Genomic DNA, 27,404 nt, shown 5'->3' with positions numbered 1-27,404 from the left:
GGTGCCGAGTGCGGGCGGCTGTGCGTGGCTGTGCTGAGTGCGGGCGGCTGTGCTGAGTGCGGGCGGCTGCGCGTGGCGGTGCCGAGTGCGGGCGGCTGTGCGTGGCGGTGCCGAGTGCGGGCGGCTGTGCGTGGCGGTGCTGAGTTCGGGCGGCTGTGCGTGGCGGTGCTGAGTGCGGGCCGCTGTGTGTGGCGGTGCCGAGTGCGGGCGGCTGTGCGTGGCGGTGCTGAGTGCGGGCGGCTGTGCGTGGCTGTGCTGAGTGCGGGCGGCTGTGCGTGGCGGTTCTGAGTGCGGGCGGCTGTGCGTGGCGGTGCCGAGTGCGGGCGGCTGTGCGTGGCTGTGCTGAGTGCGGGCGGCTGTGCTGAGTGCGGGCGGCTGCGCGTGGCGGTGCCGAGTGCGGGCGGCTGTGCGTGGCGGTGCCGAGTGCGGGCGGCTGTGCGTGGCGGTGCTGAGTTCGGGCGGCTGTGCGTGGCGGTGCTGAGTGCGGGCCGCTGTGTGTGGCGGTGCCGAGTGCGGGCGGCTGTGCGTGGCGGTGCTGAGTGCGGGCGGCTGTGCGTGGCGGTGCTGAGTGCGGGCGGCTGTGCGTGGCGGTGCTGAGTGCGGGCGGCTGTGCGTGGCGGTGCTGAGTGCGGGCGGCTGTGCGTGGCTGTGCTGAGTGCCGGCGGCTCTGGTGAGTGCGGGCGGCTGTGCTGGGTGCCGAGTGCTGGGGGCCTGAGCGCTGTGGGGGTCAGGTGCCAGAGTCGCCGCTAGCTCAGGCCCCCGGCACTTGCTATATTTACCTGTCCCCCGTTCCATCGATGCGTGCTGCTCCATCCTCCACATCCTGGCTGTGACTGTTCAGTCAGAGGGCGGCGCGCATTAAGCGCATCATCGTGCCCTCTGAACTGAACGTCACAGGTAGAATATGTGGAGGACGGAGCGGCGGGCATCGATGGAACGGGGGACAGGTAAATATTGCATACTCACCCTCCTGGCTCGTCCCTGCTTCTCCGTTGGAGATCGCGGTGTGCGTTCAGTGCTTACGCATACCGCGATTTCCTGGGAGCGTCGCTCTGTGGGGTCCAGACTGCGCCGGCGCTTGCGCTTGCGCAGTCTATAAAGGCTTCGGACAGAGTGACGCTCCCAGCGTTATATTATAGATTGCTACTATCCCCGGCACACGCCGTGTCCTTCTGCACTATGTAGCAGTGTGTATTGTGCTGATGTGTAACGTCAGTTCTGGAGACGTTCTGAGGAGGTTCTGGGGAAGTTCTGAGGAGGCACTGAAGAAGTTTATGGGAAGGTATGGAGAAGTTCTGGGGAGGTTCTGGAAAAGTTCTGGGGAAGTTCTGGAGAGGTTCTGGAGAAGTTCTGAGGAGGATCTTGAGATGTTCTGGGGAAGGTCTGGAGAAGTTCTGGGAGGATCTGGTGTTCTGGGGAAGTTTTGGATAAGTTCTGCAGAGGTTCTGGAGAAGTTATGGGAGGTTCTGCAGAAGTTCTGTTCTGGAGATGTTCTGGAGAAGCTATTGGGGGTTCTGATTAAATTCTGGGGATGTTCTGGAGAATTTCTGGAGAGGTTCTGGGAACGTTTTGGACAAGCTGTACAGAGGTTCTGTATAATTTCTGGAGAACTTTTGTACAAGTTCTACAGAGGTTCTGGAAAAGTTCTGAAGAGATTCTGGAGATGTTCTGGAGAAGTTCTGGGGAGGTTCTGAGGAGGATCTGGAGAAGTTTATGGGAAGGTATGGAGAAGTTCTGGGGAGGTTCGGGAAAAGTTCTGGGGAAGTTCTGGAGATGTTCTGGGGAAGGTCTGGAGAAGTTCTGGGAGGATCTGCATAAGTTCTGTTCTGGAGATGTTCTGGAGAAGCTATTGGGGGTTCTGATTAAATTCTGGGGATGTTCTGGAGAATTTCTGGAGAGGTTCTGGGAACGTTTTGTACAAGTTCTACAGAGGTTCTGGAGAAGTTCTGAGAGGTTCTGGAGACGTTCTGAAGACGTTCTGGGGAAGTTCTGGGGAAGTTCTGAGGAGGTTCTGGGGAGGTTTTGGACAAGTTCTGCAGAAGTTCTGGAATTCTGGGGAGGTTTGGGGGAAGCTCTGAAAGGTTCTGAAAAGTTCAGGAGAAGTTCTGGGAGGTTGTGGAGTTCTGTGAAGTTCTGGAGAAGTTATTAGAGGTTCTGGAGAAGTTCTGGGAGGTTCTGGAGAAGTTCTGGGAGGTTCTGGAGAAGTTCTGGGAGGTTCTGGAGTTCTGTGAAGTTCTGGAGAAGTTATTAGAGGTTCTGGAGAAGTTCTGGGAGGTTCTGGAGACGTTCTGGGAGGTTGTGGAGTTCTGTGAAGTTCTGGAGAAGTTCTGGGAGGTTCTGGAGAAGTTCTGGGAGGTTCTGGAGAAGTTCTGGGAGGTTCTGGAGAAGTTCTGGGAGGTTCTGGAGAAGTTCTGGGAGGTTCTGGAGAAGTTCTGGGAGGTTCTGGAGAAGTTCTGGGAGGTTCTCCTCCTTCCTCGCAATCTTTCTTTCTCAGGCAGGGATCCTCTGACACAGGACTGTTTCTATGACGCTTTTTGGCGGAGCTGTGGAGGTTTTCTGCCGGGATATAAATAGGCGCCCGGCGGCTGCGCAGGAGGGATTATTGCCGCCTTAAGCGGAGGGTGAGGCGGGTCCGCTCCGGGTTACTGCAGTTCAGGCCGCACGTGCCGCTAGTAGCGCAGCCGCCACCGGGAGCCGTATAGAGGGGGGCGGCTATTGTGCGGCCGCTGCCAGCAAACTCAGTGGGGACTACCGGGGAAACCTCTGCGATTAACCCCTTCAGTGCCCCCCACCTTCCTCTCCTGCATTCATGGCTGGGGCTTATGCTGTGAGCTCGGGCTCCTTACACCCCCGGACCCCCGGGTCACGTGCAGACAGGTCCGGGACTCCCCCCATCTACACACAGTCACACCGGGCGGCTGCGGGGAGAAGGTCGGAGACTACTCATCGGTTTTACCCCTTGATGGGCGGCAATGACACAATGATAATGTGACCTTCTCACAGCTGAGGGTTCGCAACAATTGTATCCAGTCCAGACAATCCCCAGGGAGCAAAGCAGCACACATCTCCCGCTGACAGTTTGTTACAGTGTGTCAGTGCAGAGAAAATATATCACACTGAGCCCAGAAAAGACTGAGGAGCAGCCGCAGCGACCCAGCGCAGCCCCCATCACCCACCGCAGCCCCCATCACCCACCGCAGCCCCCATCACCCACCGCAGCGACCCATCACCCACCGCAGCCCCCATCACCCACCGCAGCCCCCATCACCCACCGCAGCCCCCATCACCCACCGCAGCGACCCATCACCCACCGCAGCCCCCATCGCCCACCGCAGCCCCCATCACCCACCGCAGCCCCCATCACCCACCACAGCGACCCATCACAGCAAACCACCGCAGCCCCATCACCCACCGCAGCCCCCCATCGCCCACCGCAGCCCCCCATCGCCCACCGCAGCCCCCCATCGCCCACCGCAGCCCCCATCACCCACCGCAGCCCCCATCACCCACCACAGCGACCCATCACAGCAAACCACCGCAGCCCCATCACCCACCGCAGCCCCCCATCGCCCACCGCAGCCCCCCATCGCCCACCGCAGCCCCCCATCGCCCACCGCAGCCCCCATCACCCACCGCAGCCCCCATCACCCACCACAGCGACCCATCACAGCAAACCACCGCAGCCCCATCACCCACCGCAGCCCCCCATCGCCCACCGCAGCCCCCCATCGCCCACCGCAGCCCCCCATCGCCCACCGCAGCCCCCATCGCCCACCGCAGCCCCCATCGCCCACCGCAGCCCCCATCGCCCACCGCAGCCCCCATCACAGCAAACCACCGCAACCCCCATCGCCCACCACAGCGACCCATCGCAGCGACTCACCGCAGCCTCCATCACCAACCGCAGCGACCCAGTGCCCACCGCAGCCCCATCACAGCGACCCATCGCCCACCTCAGCCCCCATCACAGCGAATCATCGCCACCGCAGCGACCCATCGCAGCGAACTATTGCTCACCGCAGCCTGTCTGAATGTGTGTCAGAAGAATAAAGTAGTCACCCTCTCAGAGTGCCTTTAAAAAGTATACACACCCCTGGATTATTGTGACTGAACTGTAATGTGAAAATGTACAAAATATAAGATACTACAAAGGAGTGTCCGAATACCCTGGAGTGCCCCAGTCTGGACGGTGAGGCTCGGGAACCACCATGGGATGTTGGTGAGGTTTTCACGCTGCGTAGTTTCCAAAAAGTTTAAGTAACCTACTGGGGGCAGAAACGGTGCAGACAATCCGCTGCTGGTGGGAACAAAACCCGATAATACTGACGGATACTCACTCCTCATCTCTGAGCATCTCGGAGTAATGACCACTGCCCACAAGCGTGGTCCTCCCAGCAGCATCGCCCCCACTAAGCCGTGACCTGGGGGGCACAATCACTTATCTCATGGCCAATAAAGGCAAGAGAATGCTAACGGGTCCCTGGGGATAAATAGTAGTAATATATATATATATATATCCACAGGACACGAGACCCTGGACACCACATAACGTTCAGGCTTTACAGCAGCTGCCTGACGCGATGCTCCATGTAAAGACCCCCTTGTCGTCTGAGGCTGATGAAACTCTTTGAGGTCTTCTTAACTAGTCCCAGACAGATGATGTTGGGGGGGCCGCAAGAATCAGACAGTTGTCAGAGAACATAAGAGACCGATCGGCCATCAGCGACCCAACGTGTGAGGTCACCTAACGGCCTGGACTGAAGAGGGCGGCCATGGTCGCAGCGGTCATTCTCCACCTACCTTTCTCTTGTGCCGATGGATATCTCCAATACAGTTAGTCAGGCTGTTGGGCCCCAGTAACATCCGGGTGCTGCGGGGCCACTCTGCGCTGACCAGGTGGTGCTCGCCCATCAGGATCTTCCTGACGTTGTCCGCTCCCGTCACCCTGATGAGGGGACGGCCCAGCAGGTGGGTCTTGAAAACACTGCCATATTTTTCTCTTCTGGAGGACTGGAAATTGGAGCCCTGGAGGAAAGATGGAAAAGGGATTATGGTGAGGACGGAGGGCGAAAGAAACCGGAAAATGGGAAAAAACAATAAAATGTAAACAAATAAATAGTAACTAATCGGAATCAAAAAAGTGATTCATTGTGATTCCCTTAGAGGGCGCTGCAGAGCTGCCAAAAAAGGGTCATATTAAATATTAAATAAATATTATTCCATTTTTATAACATCTGCATAATCTGCCACATACAGGAAATTGCCAAAAAAGCGTCCAGTTATGAGCCCGGACCCTGGAGCTGACACTCACTGATACCATACAAAACTTTACATTATATTTATACCATTTTTACACATTTTTATTTATTTTTTTATTATTATTTTTCATTTTCGGACACCTCCTCCGCTATTGGGTCAGGTTCCGTGTTACGAGTGAAAGCCTCTCTTGCGCATTAATGCATTTCCCAGGGAATGAGGCCGGTCCGGAGGGGCAGCACTGTGTCCGGAGGGGCAGCACTGTGCCCGGTGGAGCTGCCAGCCAGCTGGCCCCAGGCACATCGACCATGGATGGTGTAATTACTGTAGGTGTTTGGTAACGAAAGGGTCGCGGCGACGTGGAGAAACAGATGTGTCTGGTTCTGCAGACTGGCAGGCGGAATAGTGAAAGGTGCATTGTCTGGGGTCACATACGGAGCCGCAGTCGGGTGTGAAAGGTTACAGAGCAGCAATCTCAATGATCACAAGGTTTTTCCCTCTAAACCCACAGTTGGTTTCTGCCTCAATTAGGAGCCCAGGACCCTGGAGAACCTGGGATGAGGCGTCTTATAAAGGAGCCTCTTCCTTAAAAGTGAGAAAGTCCCAGCTTTCCCAGGCACAGGGCAGGAGACGCAGCACTCGGTGCTGGCGGAGACGCTCTGCAAAAGGAACCTCAGGCTGGAATGATGGAAAGTGTTCCTCTGAGGTTGTGGTTATTCGGCTGTCCCAGCACGAGGCGTGTAATGTGACAAAGTACACAAACAGACCAAAGCTGCCCACGTCAACACGGCAGGAAAAATAGGAAAATGAGCGCTCTGCAGAGACGGGTACGCACCAGCCTTCTGGGCCTTATCCCACTGGAGGGGTCAACTATGCTAGCCCTCACCCTGGACATCAGACATATGTTTATCCAAAAATTATCATTCCACTAAAACTGACCACCAAATGTGTATGAGGCTGTCCGGCTTCTCCAATGGAAAAGGATCAGGCATGTTGGATTTCAATATGTCCAATCATTTAGAAATAAGCCCCAGTGTCGGGAACACTCGCACGCTCGGACAAACTGAACTCGCATGTGTGACGGTAGTCAGAGGGATAGCAACGTATGGACAATCGCTATCTAACATGGAGACGTTTTGGCTCAACGTTGGCTACTTATTCGCCCCCTTCTTTGATATCAAACTCTGTGGATACGATAGTCAATGTAGATAAAGGAACATGGTGTGAAAAAGGGCTAAAAAAAATAAGTGTACCTCAAAAGAGGTCTCCTAAGAACGACACAAAATAAGAGGGACAACGAGATCCTCAACCAAAGCAAAGCCAAAACGTCAACGCATTCATCGGAGACCATCATTACATGGGACTGCCATGTTAGGGGTAGGCCATTTCCCAAATTACGATGCTTCACCCCCGCTCGGCAACAGGCCCTCCACACGTAGGAATCCTCTTTATTCCCATTCCATCTCTGCAGGACTTAAAGGGGTTGTTCACCTTTGGGGACAATTTTATTTATTTTTTACTTGCGGTTAGAAATAATTTTTGCAAAGTGGGTTTCATTGACAATTTGTCTTCTGCAGCCCCTGCGCTGCGCTATTGCTGGCTTCAAAATGAGTTTACTGAGAATCAGTCAGTGAGCTCACTATGAAGGTCTGACAGGGAGCTCTTTTATCTGTTTATTTCTGAGCTCCTCTCAGCTGATTTATGACCTCATCAAAGATAAATGTGCAGAAAAGCAAAAAGTCGATAAAAGCTGAATGATGACACAATTTTAATTAAATTCAAATGCAAAAATAATTAAGTAAAAGAAAAAATCCCCAAAACTAGACAACCCCTTTAAGGAGACTCATGGGGCTATATCGGCAGTAGCTGCAGGGGGTTCCCCATCGATTATCTGTGATTGGTGGAAAATCACCAATTTCCAAGCAGCGCCACCACAGGGGAAATGTGGCATTACATGGTGCTGACTGAACCCCTCGGGCGTCGTTTCGTTCTGGGTCCTCCAGAAAGACGTCCTTTGAGCTCTCCCAGCTCCTCCGCCCCTCCACCGACCTTACAAAACGGCCCTACACAGTTTCTCCAGTATCTTATTTATTATTTTACGTGAACCAGTCGACTTAGGATAAATAAAAAAGAAGTGCAGAGGTCCGTGAAGAATGACTGCGCGCTCTGTGGGCCATACCATTATGTCGTCTCCCCCACCGCTCGGCATCATAAAAACAAATAAGCGTTAATATAATATAAATATGGCCGTAATCTAAGCGCCTCTGTTGCCTGTAGAGAGAGAGCATTCCCCGAGCGGCCCGGCAGACAGACGCGCCTGTGAAGCCCTCGCAGTTCAGGGGACCGCGTTTCTGATCTACGTAAATATAATTAAAGTCGTTTTTGTGCCATTAATAAAGAGATATTTGTACAACATTTCCACAGCAGCACAAAGACCACCTTTATGTGGCGGCCGCTTCCACCCGAGTCCAATTTATACAAAAAAAATGGTATTTTTAGCCTTCAACTGTTTTTGGATGGAGACTGTGGAAAAAGGAAAATACCGTGTGCCGTCCCCATCGCCAACCCGCAGAGGCGCTGCACAGACGACGAGGGGTTAACTGGCATGTACAGTGAGCCGCCAGCCTTCACTTAAAGGTTCTACCCCGTATAATGAGGTTCTGCAGCAGCTGAGGGGTATGATGAGGTTCTGCAGCAGCTGAGGTGTATGATGAGGTTTTGCAGCGGCTGAGGTGTATGATGAGGTTCTGCAGCAGCTGAGGTGTGTGATGAGGTTCTACAGCAGCTGAGGTGTATGATGAGGTTCTGCAGCGGCTGAGGGGTATAATGAGGTTCTGCAGCGGCTGAGGTGTGTGATGAGGTTCTGCAGCAGCTGAGGTGTATAATGAGGTTCTGCAGCAGCTGAGGTGTATTAAGAGGTTCTGCAGCAGCTGAGGTGTATGATGAGGCTCTGCAGCAGCTGAGGTGTATATGATGAGGTTCTGCAGCGGCTGAGGGGTATGATGAGGTTCTGCAGCGGCTGAGGGGTATAATGAGGTTCTGCAGCAGCTGAGGTGTGTGATGAGGTTCTGCAGCAGCTGAGGTGTATGATGAGGTTCTGCAGCAGCTGAGGTGTATGATGAGGTTCTGCAGCAGCTGAGGTGTATGATGAGGTTCTGCAGCAGCTGAAGTGTATGATGAGGTTCTGCAGCGGCCGAGGTGTATATGATGAGGTTCTGCAGCAGCTGAGGTGTATGCTGAGGTTCTGCAGCAGCTGAGGGTATGATGTATACCTGTGTGTGAGCTTGGTATGACTCAGTGGCGGCCATGCTCCCCTCCCCCTGGCAGTACGTATCTCTGGGGTCGGGGCCCCTGTACACTGGGGCCAGGAGCGCCTCCTTACACACAGCAGCCTCCCTGTGTGAGTGGCTGATGATCTGTAGATCTATAGATCTGCTTTCTCAGTAATCTTGCCGTTACATTGTAGCCATATTCAGCCCCATGAGTACACAGGGCCCATTCATCCTCAGAGCCGCACATTTACCTGGCACTTATCTCATTAGCATTTATAAGGAAGGAGCCAGAATGAGCCACATCGGGCCTATGGTGCAGCAGACCTGTGTCCTCGTCCTGGGATATGCAGATCCGAGGAATCTGGCCTGTGGATCACTTTCCTGGGATCTGCCAGGATTCTGCTTGTTTTGGTTCTTGTGAAAACAGATGATCGGTGACATCTATTGGTCACGTGGGGTATTACAGCCCTGATCACAAATACTGACACGTGTCAATCTGAGCACACTGGAGGGATCAGCGAGCAGACGGATCACAGATCAATGCGGATCCCATGGATCAGAACGATGAGGAGCCATTGTATCATGTCTGTATGGCGGCATTTACAATAGTCACAAACATGAAAAGTTCTGTAACTTCTGAATACACTGGGCTGTGAGCTGTTCCCTTTCTGCTTGCTGTCAGTGAATATCTGCACTCTTACACACACAGGCCCCTGCACCCAATATCCTCACAGTGGAGATACAGGGCAGCACTCCGGTCATGTCCTGGCAGTTTGTTACAATGTATCAGCGCAGGTTACATGCATCAGCCTAGAGTCCAGACTGGGGAGATCCCAGAGGATAGTCAGATCTAACAGACTGGAGAGATCCCAGAGGATAGTCAGATCTAACAGACTGGAGAGATCCCAGAGGATAGTCAGATCTAACAGACTGGAGAGATCCCAGAGGATTCTCAGATCTAACAGACTGGAGAGATCCCAGAGGATTGTCAGATCTAACAGACTGGAGAGATCCCAGAGGATAGTCAGATCTAACAGACTGGAGAGATCCCAGAGGATTCTCAGATCTAAGACTGGCGAGATCCCAGAGAATTCTCAGATCTAACAGACTGGAGAGATCCCAGAGGATTGTCAGATCTAACAGACTGGAGAGATCCCAGAGGATTCTCAGATCTAACAGACTGGAGAGATCCCAGAGGATTGTCAGATCTAACAGACTGGAGAGATCCCAGAGGATTCTCAGATCTAACAGACTGGCGAGATCCCAGAGGATTCTCAGATCTAACAGATTGGACTCGTGTCTTCAGCTCATGACCCCAAACAATTCACTGACTGGAAGCAGAGATCTTAGCAGTGAGATCCATTGTATCAGAAAGGAGCAGAACTCACTGAGATTGGGATGTTGGAAAAGGAGTCGGTGGATAAGACGATGTCCCCGAGGAGCAAGGAAAACGGCCGCACCGAGATCTCGCCATTCACAGACGGAGGATGCAGATATCGGAGTAAGATCCCAGAGGATCAAAGGAAACACGGCCGGAATAAGATCTACTAATATAATGCAAGTAGTGACCCCATAATCACAGCAGAGATCCACCCGGTATATACTCCTGTATACAACTCCTACTGTGTATACAATGTATCCACCCGGTATATACTCCTGTATACAACTGCTACTGTGTATGCAATGTATCCACCCGGTATATACTCCTGTATACAACTGCTACTGTGTATACAATGTATCCACCCGGTATATACTCCTGTATACAACTGCTACTGTGTATGCAATGTATCCACCCGGTATATACTCCTGTATACAACTGCTACTGTGTATACAATGTATCCACCCGGTATATACTCCTGTATACAACTGCTACTGTGTATACAATGTATCCACCCGGTATATACTCCTGTATACAACTGCTACTGTGTATGCAATGTATCCACCCGGTATATACTCCTGTATACAACTGCTACTGTGTATGCAATGTATCCACCCGGTATATACTCCTGTATACAACTGCTACTGTGTATACAATGTATCCACCCGGTATATACTCCTGTATACAACTGCTACTGTGTATACAATGTATCCACCCGGTATATACTCCTGTATACAACTGCTACTGTGTATGCAATGTATCCACCCGGTATATACTCCTGTATACAACTGCTACTGTGTATACAATGTATCCACCCGGTATATACTCCTGTATACAACTGCTACTGTGTATACAATGTATCCACCCGGTATATACTCCTGTATACAACTGCTACTGTGTATGCAATGTATCCACCCGGTATATACTCCTGTATACAACTGCTACTGTGTATACAATGTATCCACCCGGTATATACTCCTGTATACAACTCCTACTGTGTATACAATGTATCCACCCGGTATATACTCCTGTATACAACTGCTACTGTGTATACAATGTATCCACCCGGTATATACTCCTGTATACAACTGCTACTGTGTATACAATGTATCCACCCGGTATATACTCCTGTATACAACTGCTACTGTGTATGCAATGTATCCACCCGGTATATACTCCTGTATACAACTGCTACTGTGTATGCAATGTATCCACCCGGTATATACTCCTGTATACAACTGCTACTGTGTATACAATGTATCCACCCGGTATATACTCCTGTATACAACTGCTACTGTGTATGCAATGTATCCACCCGGTATATACTCCTGTATACAACTGCTACTGTGTATACAATGTATCCACCCGGTATATACTCCTGTATACAACTGCTACTGTGTATACAATGTATCCACCCGGTATATACTCCTGTATACAACTGCTACTGTGTATACAATGTATCCACCCGGTATATACTCCTGTATACAACTGCTACTGTGTATACAATGTATCCACCCGGTATATACTCCTGTATACAACTGCTACTGTGTATACAATGTATCCACCCGGTATATACTCCTGTATACAACTGCTACTGTGTATACAATGTATCCACCCGGTATATACTCCTGTATACAACTGCTACTGTGTATGCAATGTATCCACCCGGTATATACTCCTGTATACAACTGCTACTGTGTATGCAATGTATCCACCCGGTATATACTCCTGTATACAACTGCTACTGTGTATGCAATGTATCCACCCGGTATATACTCCTGTATACAACTGCTACTGTGTATGCAATGTATCCACCCGGTATATACTCCTGTATACAACTGCTACTGTGTATGCAATGTATCCACCCGGTATATACTCCTGTATACAACTGCTACTGTGTATGCAATGTATCCACCCGGTATATACTCCTGTATACAACTGCTACTGTGTATGCAATGTATCCACCCGGTATATACTCCTGTATACAACTGCTACTGTGTATGCAATGTATCCACCCGGTATATACTCCTGTATACAACTGCTACTGTGTATACAATGTATCCACCCGGTATATACTCCTGTATACAACTGCTACTGTGTATACAATGTATCCACCCGGTATATACTCCTGTATACAACTGCTACTGTGTATACAATGTATCCACCCGGTATATACTCCTGTATACAACTGCTACTGTGTATACAATGTATCCACCCGGTATATACTCCTGTATACAACTGCTACTGTGTATACAATGTATCCACCCGGTATATACTCCTGTATACAACTGCTACTGTGTATGCAATGTATCCACCCGGTATATACTCCTGTATACAACTGCTACTGTGTATGCAATGTATCCACCCGGTATATACTCCTGTATACAACTGCTACTGTGTATACAATGTATCCACCCGGTATATACTCCTGTATACAACTCCTACTGTGTATACAATGTATCCACCCGGTATATACTCCTGTATACAACTGCTACTGTGTATACAATGTATCCACCCGGTATATACTCCTGTATACAACTCCTACTGTGTATGCAATGTATCCACCCGGTATATACTCCTGTATACAACTGCTACTGTGTATACAATGTATCCACCCGGTATATACTCCTGTATACAACTCCTACTGTGTATACAATGTATCCACCCGGTATATACTCCTGTATACAACTGCTACTGTGTATGCAATGTATCCACCCGGTATATACTCCTGTATACAACTGCTACTGTGTATACAATGTATCCACCCGGTATATACTCCTGTATACAACTGCTACTGTGTATGCAATGTATCCACCCGGTATATACTCCTGTATACAACTCCTACTGTGTATACAATGTATCCACCCGGTATATACTCCTGTATACAACTGCTACTGTGTATACAATGTATCCACCCGGTATATACTCCTGTATACAACTGCTACTGTGTATACAATGTATCCACCCGGTATATACTCCTGTATACAACTGCTACTGTGTATACAATGTATCCACCCGGTATATACTCCTGTATACAACTGCTACTGTGTATACAATGTATCCACCCGGTATATACTCCTGTATACAACTGCTACTGTGTATGCAATGTATCCACCCGGTATATACTCCTGTATACAACTGCTACTGTGTATACAATGTATCCACCCGGTATATACTCCTGTATACAACTCCTACTGTGTATACAATGTATCCACCCGGTATATACTCCTGTATACAACTGCTACTGTGTATACAATGTATCCACCCGGTATATACTCCTGTATACAACTCCTACTGTGTATACAATGTATCCACCCGGTATATACTCCTGTATACAACTGCTACTGTGTATGCAATGTATCCACCCGGTATATACTCCTGTATACAACTCCTACTGTGTATGCAATGTATCCACCCGGTATATACTCCTGTATACAACTCCTACTGTGTATGCAATGTATCCACCCGGTATATACTCCTGTATACAACTGCTACTGTGTATACAATGTATCCACCCGGTATATACTCCTGTATACAACTGCTACTGTGTATACAATGTATCCACCCGGTATATACTCCTGTATACAACTGCTACTGTGTATACAATGTATCCACCCGGTATATACTCCTGTATACAACTGCTACTGTGTATACAATGTATCCACCCGGTATATACTCCTGTATACAACTGCTACGGTGTATACAATGTATCCACCCGGTATATACTCCTGTATACAACTGCTACTGTGTATACAATGTATCCACCCGGTATATACTCCTGTATACAACTGCTACTGTGTATACAATGTATCCACCCGGTATATACTCCTGTATACAACTGCTACTGTGTATACAATGTATCCACCCGGTATATACTCCTGTATACAACTGCTACTGTGTATACAATGTATCCACCCGGTATATACTCCTGTATACAACTGCTACTGTGTATACAATGTATCCACCCGGTATATACTCCTGTATACAACTGCTACTGTGTATACAATGTATCCACCCGGTATATACTCCTGTATACAACTGCTACTGTGTATACAATGTATCCACCCGGTATATACTCCTGTATACAACTGCTACTGTGTATACAATGTATCCACCCGGTATATACTCCTGTATACAACTGCTACTGTGTATACAATGTATCCACCCGGTATATACTCCTGTATACAACTGCTACTGTGTATACAATGTATCCACCCGGTATATACTCCTGTATACAACTGCTACTGTGTATACAATGTATCCACCTGGTGAACCAGTATATAATGGTCTGCGGTATACAGTATTATATCATATACAGGCCCGGCACATAGTCATATAATGGATGATAGATGATAGATAGATAATAGATAGATAGATAGATAATAGATAACAGATAATAGATAGATAATAAATAGATAATAGATAGATAGTAGACAGATAACAGATGGCTCCTGCAGTGCTGCCCCCTGGTGATGATCTCGGGGGTCTCTGTCGGGGGCCGCACACACCGTCAGTTGCTATTACAGGTGTTTCATTCTCTCAGGTCTCCGTCACCTTCCGGGGTCTCCACCTCCCGTGTTATAATGAGACCCAGCGGCGGTAATGTGAGGTGCGGACCTTCCCGGCGGCCATGTACCGTCCGCTCCCGGCCGTGACTTCTCCCCGGTCCCCGCCGCCCTCATCCCTGCTCTTCATCATCCGGGGCTCTAGCTGGCGCACGCGCTCTGGGCGGGTCCGATGGATCAGCTGGAGTTAACCCCTCAGTCCCCGCCGCCTCTGGCTCCCGGCCACTAGTGATGATGGGGGCGGCGCTGTCTGTTATCTGCACACCGAGCGCTCTGCAGCTTAAAGCGGCGATGCCACAAGCGTCCTGGCGGCCTCCCAGCACACACTGTGCGGCACACGAGCGGCCTGTCAGCGGCATCTGCCGGCAACGTAACCCCGTCACTGCCGGCACCTCCAGGAGGAGGAAAGACAGAGACAGGAGCTCCTGAGAGCGCAGTATTGAGCTCACTGCTGGGTCCCTCGGTATACAGCACGTCACTGCACCGACACCGCCCCGGCCCTGCACCGACACCGCCCCGGCCCTGCACCGACACTGCCCCGACCCTGCACCGACACCACCCCGGCCCTGCACCGACCCTGCACCGACACCGCCCCGGCCCTGCACCGACCCTGCACCGACACCGCCCCGGCCCTGCACCGACACTGCCCCGACCCTGCACCGACACCACCCCGGCCCTGCACCGACCCTGCACCGACACCGCCCCGGCCCTGCACCGACCCTGCACCGACACCGCCCCGGCCCTGCACCGACACCGCCCCGACCCTGCACCGACACCGCCCCGGCCCTGCACCGACACCGCCCCGGCCCTGCACCGACACTGCCCCGACCCTGCACCGACACCACCCCGGCCCTGCACCGACCCTGCACCGACACCGCCCCGGCCCTGCACCGACACCGCCCCGGCCCTGCACCGACACCGCCCCGGCCCTGCACCGACACTGCCCCGACCCTGCACCGACACCGCCCCGGCCCTGCACCGACCCTGCACCGACACCGCCCCGGCCCTGCACCGACACCGCCCCGGCCCTGCACCGACACCGCCCGACCCCCTGCACCGACACCGCCCCGGCCCTGCACCGACACCGCCCCGGCCCTGCACCGACACCACCCCGACCCTGCACCGACACAATCCTGCACCGCCCCGGCCCTGCACCGACACCGCCCCGGCCCTGCACCGACACCGCCCGACCCCCTGCACCGACACCGCCCGACCCCCTGCACCGACACCGCCCGACCCCCTGCACCGACACCGCCCCGGCCCTGCACCGACACCGCCCCGGCCCTGCACCGACACCGCCCGACCCCCTGCACCGACACCGCCCCGGCCCTGCACCGACACCGCCCGACCCCTGCACCGACACCGCCCCGGCCCTGCACCGACACGACCCTGCACCGACACCGCCCCGGCCCTGCACCGACACAACCCTGCACCGACACCACCCCGGCCCTGCACCGACACCGGCCCGGCCCTGCACCGTCACCGCCCCTGCACCGACACCGCCCCGACCCTGCACCAACCCCGGCCCTGCACCAACACCACCCCGGCCCTGCACCGACACAACCCTGCACCGACACCGCCCCGGCCCTGCACCGACACCGGCCCTGCACCGACACCGCCCCGGCCCTGCACCGACACCGCCCCGGCCCTGCACCGACACCGCCCCGGCCCTGCACCGACACCGCCCCGGCCCTGCACCGACACCGCCCCGGCCCTGCACCGACACCGCCCCGGCCCTGCACCGACACCGCCCCGACCCTGCACCGACACCGCCCCGACCCTGCACCGACACCGCCCCGACCCTGCACCGACACCGCCCCGGCCCTGCACCGACACCGCCCCGGCCCTGCACCGACACAATCCTGCACCGCCCCGGCCCTGCACCGGCCCTGCACCGACACCGCCCCGGCCCTGCACCGACACCGCCCCTGCACCGACACCGCCCCGGCCCTGCACCGACACAATCCTGCACCGACACAATCCTGCACCGACACCACCCCGGCCCTGCACCGACACAATCCTGCACCGACACCACCCCGGCCCTGCACCGACACAATCCTGCACCGACACCACCCCGGCCCTGCACCGACACAATCCTGCACCGACACCACCCCGGCCCTGCACCGACACAATCCTGCACCGACACCACCCCGGCCCTGCACCGACACCACCCTGCACCGGCCCTACACCGCCCTGGCCCTGCACCGACACGACCCTGCACCGACACCGCCCCGGCCCTGCACCGACACAACCCTGCACCGACACCACCCCGGCCCTGCACCGACACCGCCCCTGCACCGACATCGCCCCGACCCTGCACCAACCCCGGCCCTGCACCAACACTGCCCCGGCCCTGCACCGACACCACCCTGCACCGGCCCTACACCGCCCTGGCCCTGCACCAACCCCGGCCCTGCACCAACACTGCCCCGGCCCTGCACCGACACAACCCTGCACCGACACCACCCCGGCCCTGCACCGACACCGGCCCGACCCTGCACCGACACCGGCCCTGCACCGACACGACCCTGCACCGGCCCTACACCGCCCCGGCCCTGCACCGGCCCTGCACAGACACCGACCCGGCCCTGCACCGACACCGCCCCGGCCCTGCCCTGCACCGACACCGCCCAGGCCCTGCCCTGCACCGACACCGCCCAGGCCCTGCACCGACACCGCCCAGGCCCTGCACCGACACCGCCCAGGCCCTGCACCGCCCCAGCACCGACACCGCCCAGGCCCTGCACCAACACGACCCTGCACCGACACCACCCCGGCCCTGCACCGACACCACCCCGGCCCTGCACCGACACCAACACGAACCTACACCGCCCCGGCCCTGCACCGACACCGCCCCTGCACTGCCCCAGCCCTGCACCGCGACAACCCAGACCCTGCACCGACACCGCCCTGCACAAACACCGCCCCGGCACCGACATCGCCCCGGCTCTGCAATCACTGCACAGCTAATATTATGCTGTCACCTGTCACAATAACCTCCTGCATCACACAATGTGAACTACAATGCTCAGCAGTCTCACTATAAGAGCTCATACTCACTTGCAAGCAGCTCGGATGAGTCTCGCACGGCAATACCCGGCTCTGCACCTGACACAGAGGAGCGGGGCGTGCGGCTGCATGTATTCCTATCTGAGTGCCGGGTATTAACATGCGAGACTCATCCAAGCTGCTCGCAAGTGAGAAGGAGCCCGAATATTATACTGCACAGTGCCCACAAGTACACGGACATTACACATTATATACAGGGGCTTCTCACTAATACACATTATATACAGGGGCTTCTCACTAATACACGGACATTACACATTATATACAGGGGCTTCTCACTAATACACGGACATTACACATTACATACAGGGGCTTCTCACTAATACACTGACATTACACATTATATACAGGGGCTTCTCACTAATACACATTATATACAGGGGCTTCTCACTAATACACATTATATACAGGGGCTTCTCACTAATACACGGACATTACACATTATATACAGGGGCTTCTCACTAATACACGGACATTACACATTATATACAGGGGCTTCTCACTAATACACGGACATTACACATTATATACAGGGGCTTCTCACTAATACACGGACATTACACATTACATACAGGGGCTTCTCACTAATACACGGACATTACACATTATATAGAGGGGCTTCTCACTAATACACGGACATTACACATTATATACAGGGGCTTCTCACTAATACACGGACATTACACATTATATACAGGGGCTTCTCACTAATACACGGACATTACACATTATATACAGGGGCTTCTCACTAATACACGGACATTACACATTACATACAGGGGCTTCTCACTAATACACGGACATTACACATTACATACAGGGGCTTCTCACTAATACACGGACATTACACATTATATACAGGGGCTTCTCACTAATACACGGACATTACACATTATATACAGGGGCTTCTCACTAATACACATTATATACAGGGGCTTCTCACTAATACACGGACATTACACATTATATACAGGGGCTTCTCACTAATACACGGACATTACACATTATATACAGGGGCTTCTCACTAATACACGGACATTACACATTACATACAGGGGCTTCTCACTAATACACGGACATTACACATTATATACAGGGGCTTCTCACTAATACACTGACATTACACATTATATACAGGGGCTTCTCACTAATACACATTATATACAGGGGCTTCTCACTAATACACATTATATACAGGGGCTTCTCACTAATACACGGACATTACACATTATATACAGGGGCTTCTCACTAATACACGGACATTACACATTATATACAGGGGCTTCTCACTAATACACGGACATTACACATTATATGCAGGGGCTTCTCACTAATACACGGACATTACACATTATATACAGGGGCTTCTCACTAATACACGGACATTACACATTATATACAGGGGCTTCTCACTAATACACGGACATTACACATTATATACAGGGGCTTCTCACTAATACACGGACATTACACATTATATACAGGGGCTTCTCACTAATACACGGACATTACACATTACATACAGGGGCTTCTCACTAATACACGGACATTACACATTACATACAGGGGCTTCTCACTAATACACGGACATTACACATTATATACAGGGGCTTCTCACTAATACACGGACATTACACATTATATACAGGGGCTTCTCACAAATACACGGACATTACACATTACATACAGGGGCTTCTCACTAATACACGGACATTACACATTATATACAGGGGCTTCTCACTAATACACGGACATTACACATTACATACAGGGGCTTCTCACTAATACACGGACATTACACATTATATACAGGGGCTTCTCACTAATACACGGACATTACACATTATATACAGGGGCTTCTCACTAATACACGGACATTACACATTATATACAGGGGCTTCTCACTAATACACGGACATTACACATTATATACAGGGGCTTCTCACTAATACACTGACATTACACATTATATACAGGGGCTTCTCACTAATACACGGACATTACACATTATATACAGGGGCTTCTCACTAATAGACGGACATTACACATTACATACAGGGGCTTCTCACTAATACACGGACATTACACATTATATACAGGGGCTTCTCACTAATACACTGACATTACACATTATATGCAGGGGCTTCTCACTAATACACGGACATTACACATTATATACAGGGGCTTCTCACTAATACACTGACATTACACATTATATACAGGGGCTTCTCACTAATACACGGACATTACACATTATATACAGGGGCTTCTCACTAATACACGGACATTACACATTATATACAGGGGCTTCTCACTAATACACGGACATTACACATTATATACAGGGGCTTCTCACTAATACACGGACATTACACATTACATACAGGGGCTTCTCACTAATACACGGACATTACACATTACATACAGGGGCTTCTCACTAATACACGGACATTACACATTATATACAGGGGCTTCTCACTAATACACGGACATTACACATTATATACAGGGGCTTCTCACAAATACACGGACATTACACATTACATACAGGGGCTTCTCACTAATACACGGACATTACACATTATATACAGGGGCTTCTCACTAATACACGGACATTACACATTACATACAGGGGCTTCTCACTAATACACGGACATTACACATTATATACAGGGGCTTCTCACTAATACACGGACATTACACATTATATACAGGGGCTTCTCACTAATACACGGACATTACACATTATATACAGGGGCTTCTCACTAATACACGGACATTACACATTACATACAGGGGCTTCTCACTAATACACGGACATTACACATTATATACAGGGGCTTCTCACTAATACACGGACATTACACATTATATACAGGGGCTTCTCACTAATACACGGACATTACACATTATATACAGGGGCTTCTCACTAATACACGGACATTACACATTACATACAGGGGCTTCTCACTAATACACGGACATTACACATTATATACAGGGGCTTCTCACTAATACACGGACATTACACATTATATACAGGGGCTTCTCACTAATACACGGACATTACACATTATATACAGGGGCTTCTCACTAATACACGGACATTACACATTATATACAGGGGCTTCTCACTAATACACTGACATTACACATTATATACAGGGGCTTCTCACTAATACACTGACATTACACATTATATACAGGGGCTTCTCACTAATAGACGGACATTACACATTACATACAGGGGCTTCTCACTAATACACGGACATTACACATTATATACAGGGGCTTCTCACTAATACACGGACATTACACATTATATACAGGGGCTTCTCACTAATACACTGACATTACACATTATATACAGGGGCTTCTCACTAATACACGGACATTACACATTACATACAGGGGCTTCTCACTAATACACGGACATTACACATTACATACAGGGGCTTCTCACTAATACACGGACATTACACATTACATACAGGGGCTTCTCACTAATACACTGACATTACACATTATATACAGGGGCTTCTCACTAATACACGGACATTACACATTATATACAGGGGCTTCTCACTAATACACTGACATTACACATTATATACAGGGGCTTCTCACTAATACACGGACATTACACATTATATACAGGGGCTTCTCACTAATACACGGACATTACACATTATATACAGGGGCTTCTCACTAATACACGGACATTACACATTATATACAGGGGCTTCTCACTAATACACGGACATTACACATTATATACAGGGGCTTCTCACAAATACACGGACATTACACATTATATACAGGGGCTTCTCACTAATACACTGACATTACACATTATATACAGGGGCTTCTCACTAATACACTGACATTACACATTATATACAGGGGCTTCTCACTAATACACGGACATTACACATTACATACAGGGGCTTCTCACTAATACACGGACATTACACATTACATACAGGGGCTTCTCACTAATACACGGACATTACACATTATATACAGGGGCTTCTCACTAATACACGGACATTACACATTATATACAGGGGCTTCTCACTAATACACGGACATTACACATTATATACAGGGGCTTCTCACTAATACACGGACATTACACATTACATACAGGGACTTCTCACTAATACACGGACATTACACATTATATACAGGGGCTTCTCACTAATACACGGACATTACACATTATATACAGGGGCTTCTCACTAATACACGGACATTACACATTATATACAGGGGCTTCTCACTAATACACGGACATTACACATTATATACAGGGGCTTCTCACTAATACACATTATATACAGGGGCTTCTCACTAATACACGGACATTACACATTATATACAGGGGCTTCTCACAAATACACGGACATTACACATTATATACAGGGGCTTCTCACTAATACACGGACATTACACATTACATACAGGGGCTTCTCACTAATACACGGACATTACACATTATATACAGGGGCTTCTCACTAATACACGGACATTACACATTATATACAGGGGCTTCTCACTAATACACTGACATTACACATTATATACAGGGGCTTCTCACTAATACACGGACATTACACATTATATACAGGGACTTCTCACTAATACACGGACATTACACATTATATACAGGGGCTTCTCACTAATACACGGACATTACACATTATATACAGGGGCTTCTCACTAATACACGGACATTACACATTATATACAGGGGCTTCTCACTAATACACGGACATTACACATTATATACAGGGGCTTCTCACTAATACACTGACATTACACATTATATACAGGGGCTTCTCACTAATACACGGACATTACACATTACATACAGGGGCTTCTCACTAATACACGGACATTACACATTATATACAGGGGCTTCTCACTAATACACGGACATTACACATTACATACAGGGGCTTCTCACTAATACACGGACATTACACATTACATACAGGGGCTTCTCACTAATACACATTATATACAGGGGCTTCTCACTAATACACTGACATTACACATTATATACAGGGGCTTCTCACTAATACACGGACATTACACATTATATACAGGGGCTTCTCACTAATACACGGACATTACACATTACATACAGGGGCTTCTCACTAATACACGGACATTACACATTACATACAGGGGCTTCTCACTAATACACGGACATTACACATTATATACAGGGGCTTCTCACTAATACACGGACATTACACATTACATACAGGGGCTTCTCACTAATACACATTATATACAGGGGCTTCTCACTAATACACGGACATTACACATTATATACAGGGGCTTCTCACTAATACACATTATATACAGGGGCTTCTCACTAATACACGGACATTACACATTATATACAGGGGCTTCTCACTAATACACGGACATTACACATTATATACAGGGACTTCTCACTAATACACGGACATTACACATTATATACAGGGGCTTCTCACTAATACACGGACATTACACATTACATACAGGGGCTTCTCACTAATACACGGACATTACACATTACATACAGGGGCTTCTCACTAATACACATTATATACAGGGGCTTCTCACTAATACACTGACATTACACATTATATACAGGGGCTTCTCACTAATACACGGACATTACACATTATATACAGGGGCTTCTCACTAATACACGGACATTACACATTACATACAGGGGCTTCTCACTAATACACGGACATTACACATTACATACAGGGGCTTCTCACTAATACACGGACATTACACATTATATACAGGGGCTTCTCACTAATACACATTATATACAGGGGCTTCTCACTAATACACATTATATACAGGGGCTTCTCACTAATACACTGACATTACACATTATATACAGGGGCTTCTCACTAATACACGGACATTACACATTATATACAGGGGCTTCTCACTAATACACTGACATTACACATTATATACAGGGGCTTCTCACTAATACACGGACATTACACATTATATACAGGGGCTTCTCACTAATACACTGACATTACACATTATATACAGGGGCTTCTCACTAATACACGGACATTACACATTATATACAGGGGCTTCTCACTAATACACGGACATTACACATTATATACAGGGGCTTCTCACTAATACACGGACATTACACATTATATACAGGGGCTTCTCACTAATACACGGACATTACACATTACATACAGGGGCTTCTCACTAATACACGGACATTACACATTATATACAGGGGCTTCTCACTAATACACGGACATTACACATTATATACAGGGGCTTCTCACTAATACACTGACATTACACATTATATGCAGGGGGTTCTCACTAATACACGGACATTACACATTACATACAGGGGCTTCTCACTAATACACGGACATTACACATTATATACAGGGGCTTCTCACTAATACACGGACATTACACATTATATACAGGGGCTTCTCACTAATACACGGACATTACACATTATATACAGGGGCTTCTCACTAATACACTGACATTACACATTATATGCAGGGGGTTCTCACTAATACACGGACATTACACATTACATACAGGGGCTTCTCACTAATACACGGACATTACACATTATATACAGGGGCTTCTCACTAATACACTGACATTACACATTATATACAGGGGCTTCTCACTAATAGACGGACATTACACATTACATACAGGGGCTTCTCACTAATACACGGACATTACACATTATATACAGGGGCTTCTCACTAATACACGGACATTACACATTACATACAGGGGCTTCTCACTAATACACGGACATTACACATTATATACAGGGGCTTCTCACTAATACACGGACATTACACATTATATACAGGGGCTTCTCACTAATACACGGACATTACACATTATATACAGGGGCTTCTCACTAATACACTGACATTACACATTATATACAGGGGCTTCTCACTAATACACTGACATTACACATTATATGCAGGGGCTTCTCACTAATACACATTATATACAGGGGCTTCTCACTAATACACGGACATTACACATTATATACAGGGGCTTCTCACTAATACACGGACATTACACATTATATACAGGGGCTTCTCACTAATACACGGACATTACACATTATATACAGGGGCTTCTCACTAATACACGGACATTACACATTACATACAGGGGCTTCTCACTAATACACGGACATTACACATTATATACAGGGGCTTCTCACTAATACACGGACATTACACATTATATACAGGGGCTTCTCACTAATACACGGACATTACACATTATATACAGGGGCTTCTCACTAATACACGGACATTACACATTATATACAGGGGCTTCTCACTAATACACATTATATACAGGGGCTTCTCACTAATACACGGACATTACACATTATATACAGGGGCTTCTCACAAATACACGGACATTACACATTATATACAGGGGCTTCTCACTAATACACGGACATTACACATTACATACAGGGGCTTCTCACTAATACACGGACATTACACATTATATACAGGGGCTTCTCACTAATACACGGACATTACACATTATATACAGGGGCTTCTCACTAATACACGGACATTACACATTATATACAGGGGCTTCTCACTAATACACTGACATTACACATTATATACAGGGGCTTCTCACTAATACACTGACATTACACATTATATGCAGGGGCTTCTCACTAATACACATTATATACAGGGGCTTCTCACTAATACACGGACATTACACATTATATACAGGGGCTTCTCACTAATACACGGACATTACACATTATATACAGGGGCTTCTCACTAATACACGGACATTACACATTATATACAGGGGCTTCTCACTAATACACGGACATTACACATTATATACAGGGGCTTCTCACTAATACACGGACATTACACATTATATACAGGGGCTTCTCACTAATACACGGACATTACACATTATATACAGGGGCTTCTCACTAATACACGGACATTACACATTACATACAGGGGCTTCTCACTAATACACGGACATTACACATTATATACAGGGGCTTCTCACTAATACACTGACATTACACATTATATACAGGGGCTTCTCACTAATACACGGACATTACACATTATATACAGGGGCTTCTCACTAATACACGGACATTACACATTATATACAGGGGCTTCTCACTAATACACGGACATTACACATTATATACAGGGGCTTCTCACTAATACACGGACATTACACATTACATACAGGGGCTTCTCACTAATAGAATATCATCAAAAAGTAGATTTCAGTTCAATACAAAAAGTGAATCTCGTATATTGTATAGAGTCTACACACAGTGATCTATTTCACGTGTTTATTTCTGTTAATGTTGATGATTATGGCTTACAGCCAATGAAAACCCAAAAGTCATTATCTCAGTAAATTAGAATAATTAACAAAAAACACCTGTAAAGGCTCCTAAGTGTTTATAAAGGTCCCTTAGTCTGTTTCAGTAGCTCCACAATCATGGGGAAGACTGCGGACCTGACAGATGTCCAGAAGGCGTCACTGACACACTCCACAAGGAAAGTAAGTTTTGCATTTCATTTGGAAATCAAGGTCCCGGAGTCTGGAGGAAGAGTGGAGGCCACAATCCAAGCTGCTGGAGGTCTGGTGTGAAGTCTCCACAATCAGTGATGGTTTGGGGAGCCATGTCATCTGCTGGTGTAGGTCCACTGTGTTTTATCAAGACCAAAGTCAGCGCAGCCGTCTACCAGGAAATATTAAGGCACTTCATGCTTCCCTCTGCCGACAAGCTTTTTGGAGATGGAAATGTCATTCCCCAGCAGGACTTGGCCCCTGTCCACACTGCCAAAAGTACCAATACCTGGTGTAAAAACAACAGTATCACTGGGCTTGATTGGCAGCAAACTCGCCTGACCTTAACCCCATAGAGAATCTATGGGGTATTGTCAAGAGGAAGATGAGACACCAGACCCAACAATGCAGACGAGCTGGAGGCTGCTATCAAAGCAACCTGGGCTTCCATAACCCCTCAGCAGTGCCACAGGCTGATCCCCCCCATGCTACGCCGCATTGATGCAGAAGGAGCCCCGACCAAGTATTGAGTGCATTTACTGACCATACATTTTAGTAGGACAACAGTTCAGACAATAAAATCATTTTCCAAGCTGGTGTTATAAAGTATTCTAATTTACTGAGATAATGACTTTCGGGTTTTCATTGGCTGTAAGCCATAATCATCAACATTAACAGAAATAAACACGTGAAATAGATCACTGTGTGTGTAATGACTCTATAGAATATAGGAGATTCACTTTTTGTATTGAACTGAAGTAAATTCACTTTTTGATGATATTCTACTTTAGTGAGAAGCCCCTGTATACAGGTGTGTAGAGTACAGTATATATACACTAGTATAGCGCATGTGTGAAGCCCCTGTGTGTATATATATATATATATATATATATATATATATATATATATATATATACTAGCTGTACTACCCGGCTTCGCCCGGGGTAATAACTGCTGTTAGCAAAATAGAATGTGTTAACAAAAATTTATTCTGCACAAAAAAAACACAAAACAAATAGAAATGTAATTAAAAGGCAAAAACTAAGCTAATAGAAGCATTTTACAACATATATTTCAACACCAAGAGATATTCCACACAGATTTAACTAAATTGGCCAAGTAATGTGAAGTAATCTTCTACTACTTATTCGAGAGCCTTTTGATAAACGACATTCTTAGTTTTTCCTTCAGGTGCAAAGACAAACAGATTTTTGGCCGTTCCAACTCTTG

The 27,404-nt window shown here is 48.6% G+C and overlaps 1 protein-coding gene across 5 annotated transcripts in view; it reads right to left on the bottom strand.

The window, feature by feature from the left end:
- CYP26B1 (cytochrome P450 family 26 subfamily B member 1) overlaps nucleotides 1-27,404 on the bottom strand; it is a 91,104-nt gene that overhangs the window by 11,628 nt on the left and 52,072 nt on the right. For 2 of the 5 annotated variants that reach the window (XM_077280340.1, XM_077280339.1), the window contains one exon: nucleotides 4,801-5,025. In XM_077280340.1, coding sequence (XP_077136455.1) covers nucleotides 4,801-5,025 — 225 coding nt within the window. Of the gene's footprint in view, nucleotides 1-4,800; nucleotides 5,026-14,414; nucleotides 14,649-27,404 lie in introns of those variants that run through there. The other 3 variants (XM_077280341.1, XM_077280343.1, XM_077280342.1) reach the window with 3 other exon arrangements.

The sequence above is a fragment of the Ranitomeya variabilis genome, chromosome 1, assembly GCF_051348905.1.
Source record: "Ranitomeya variabilis isolate aRanVar5 chromosome 1, aRanVar5.hap1, whole genome shotgun sequence".
NCBI classification, from domain to species: domain Eukaryota; kingdom Metazoa; phylum Chordata; class Amphibia; order Anura; family Dendrobatidae; genus Ranitomeya; species Ranitomeya variabilis.
Note: the sequence above shows the minus strand (reverse complement) of the source record. Positions and strands in the feature narration are given on the sequence as shown.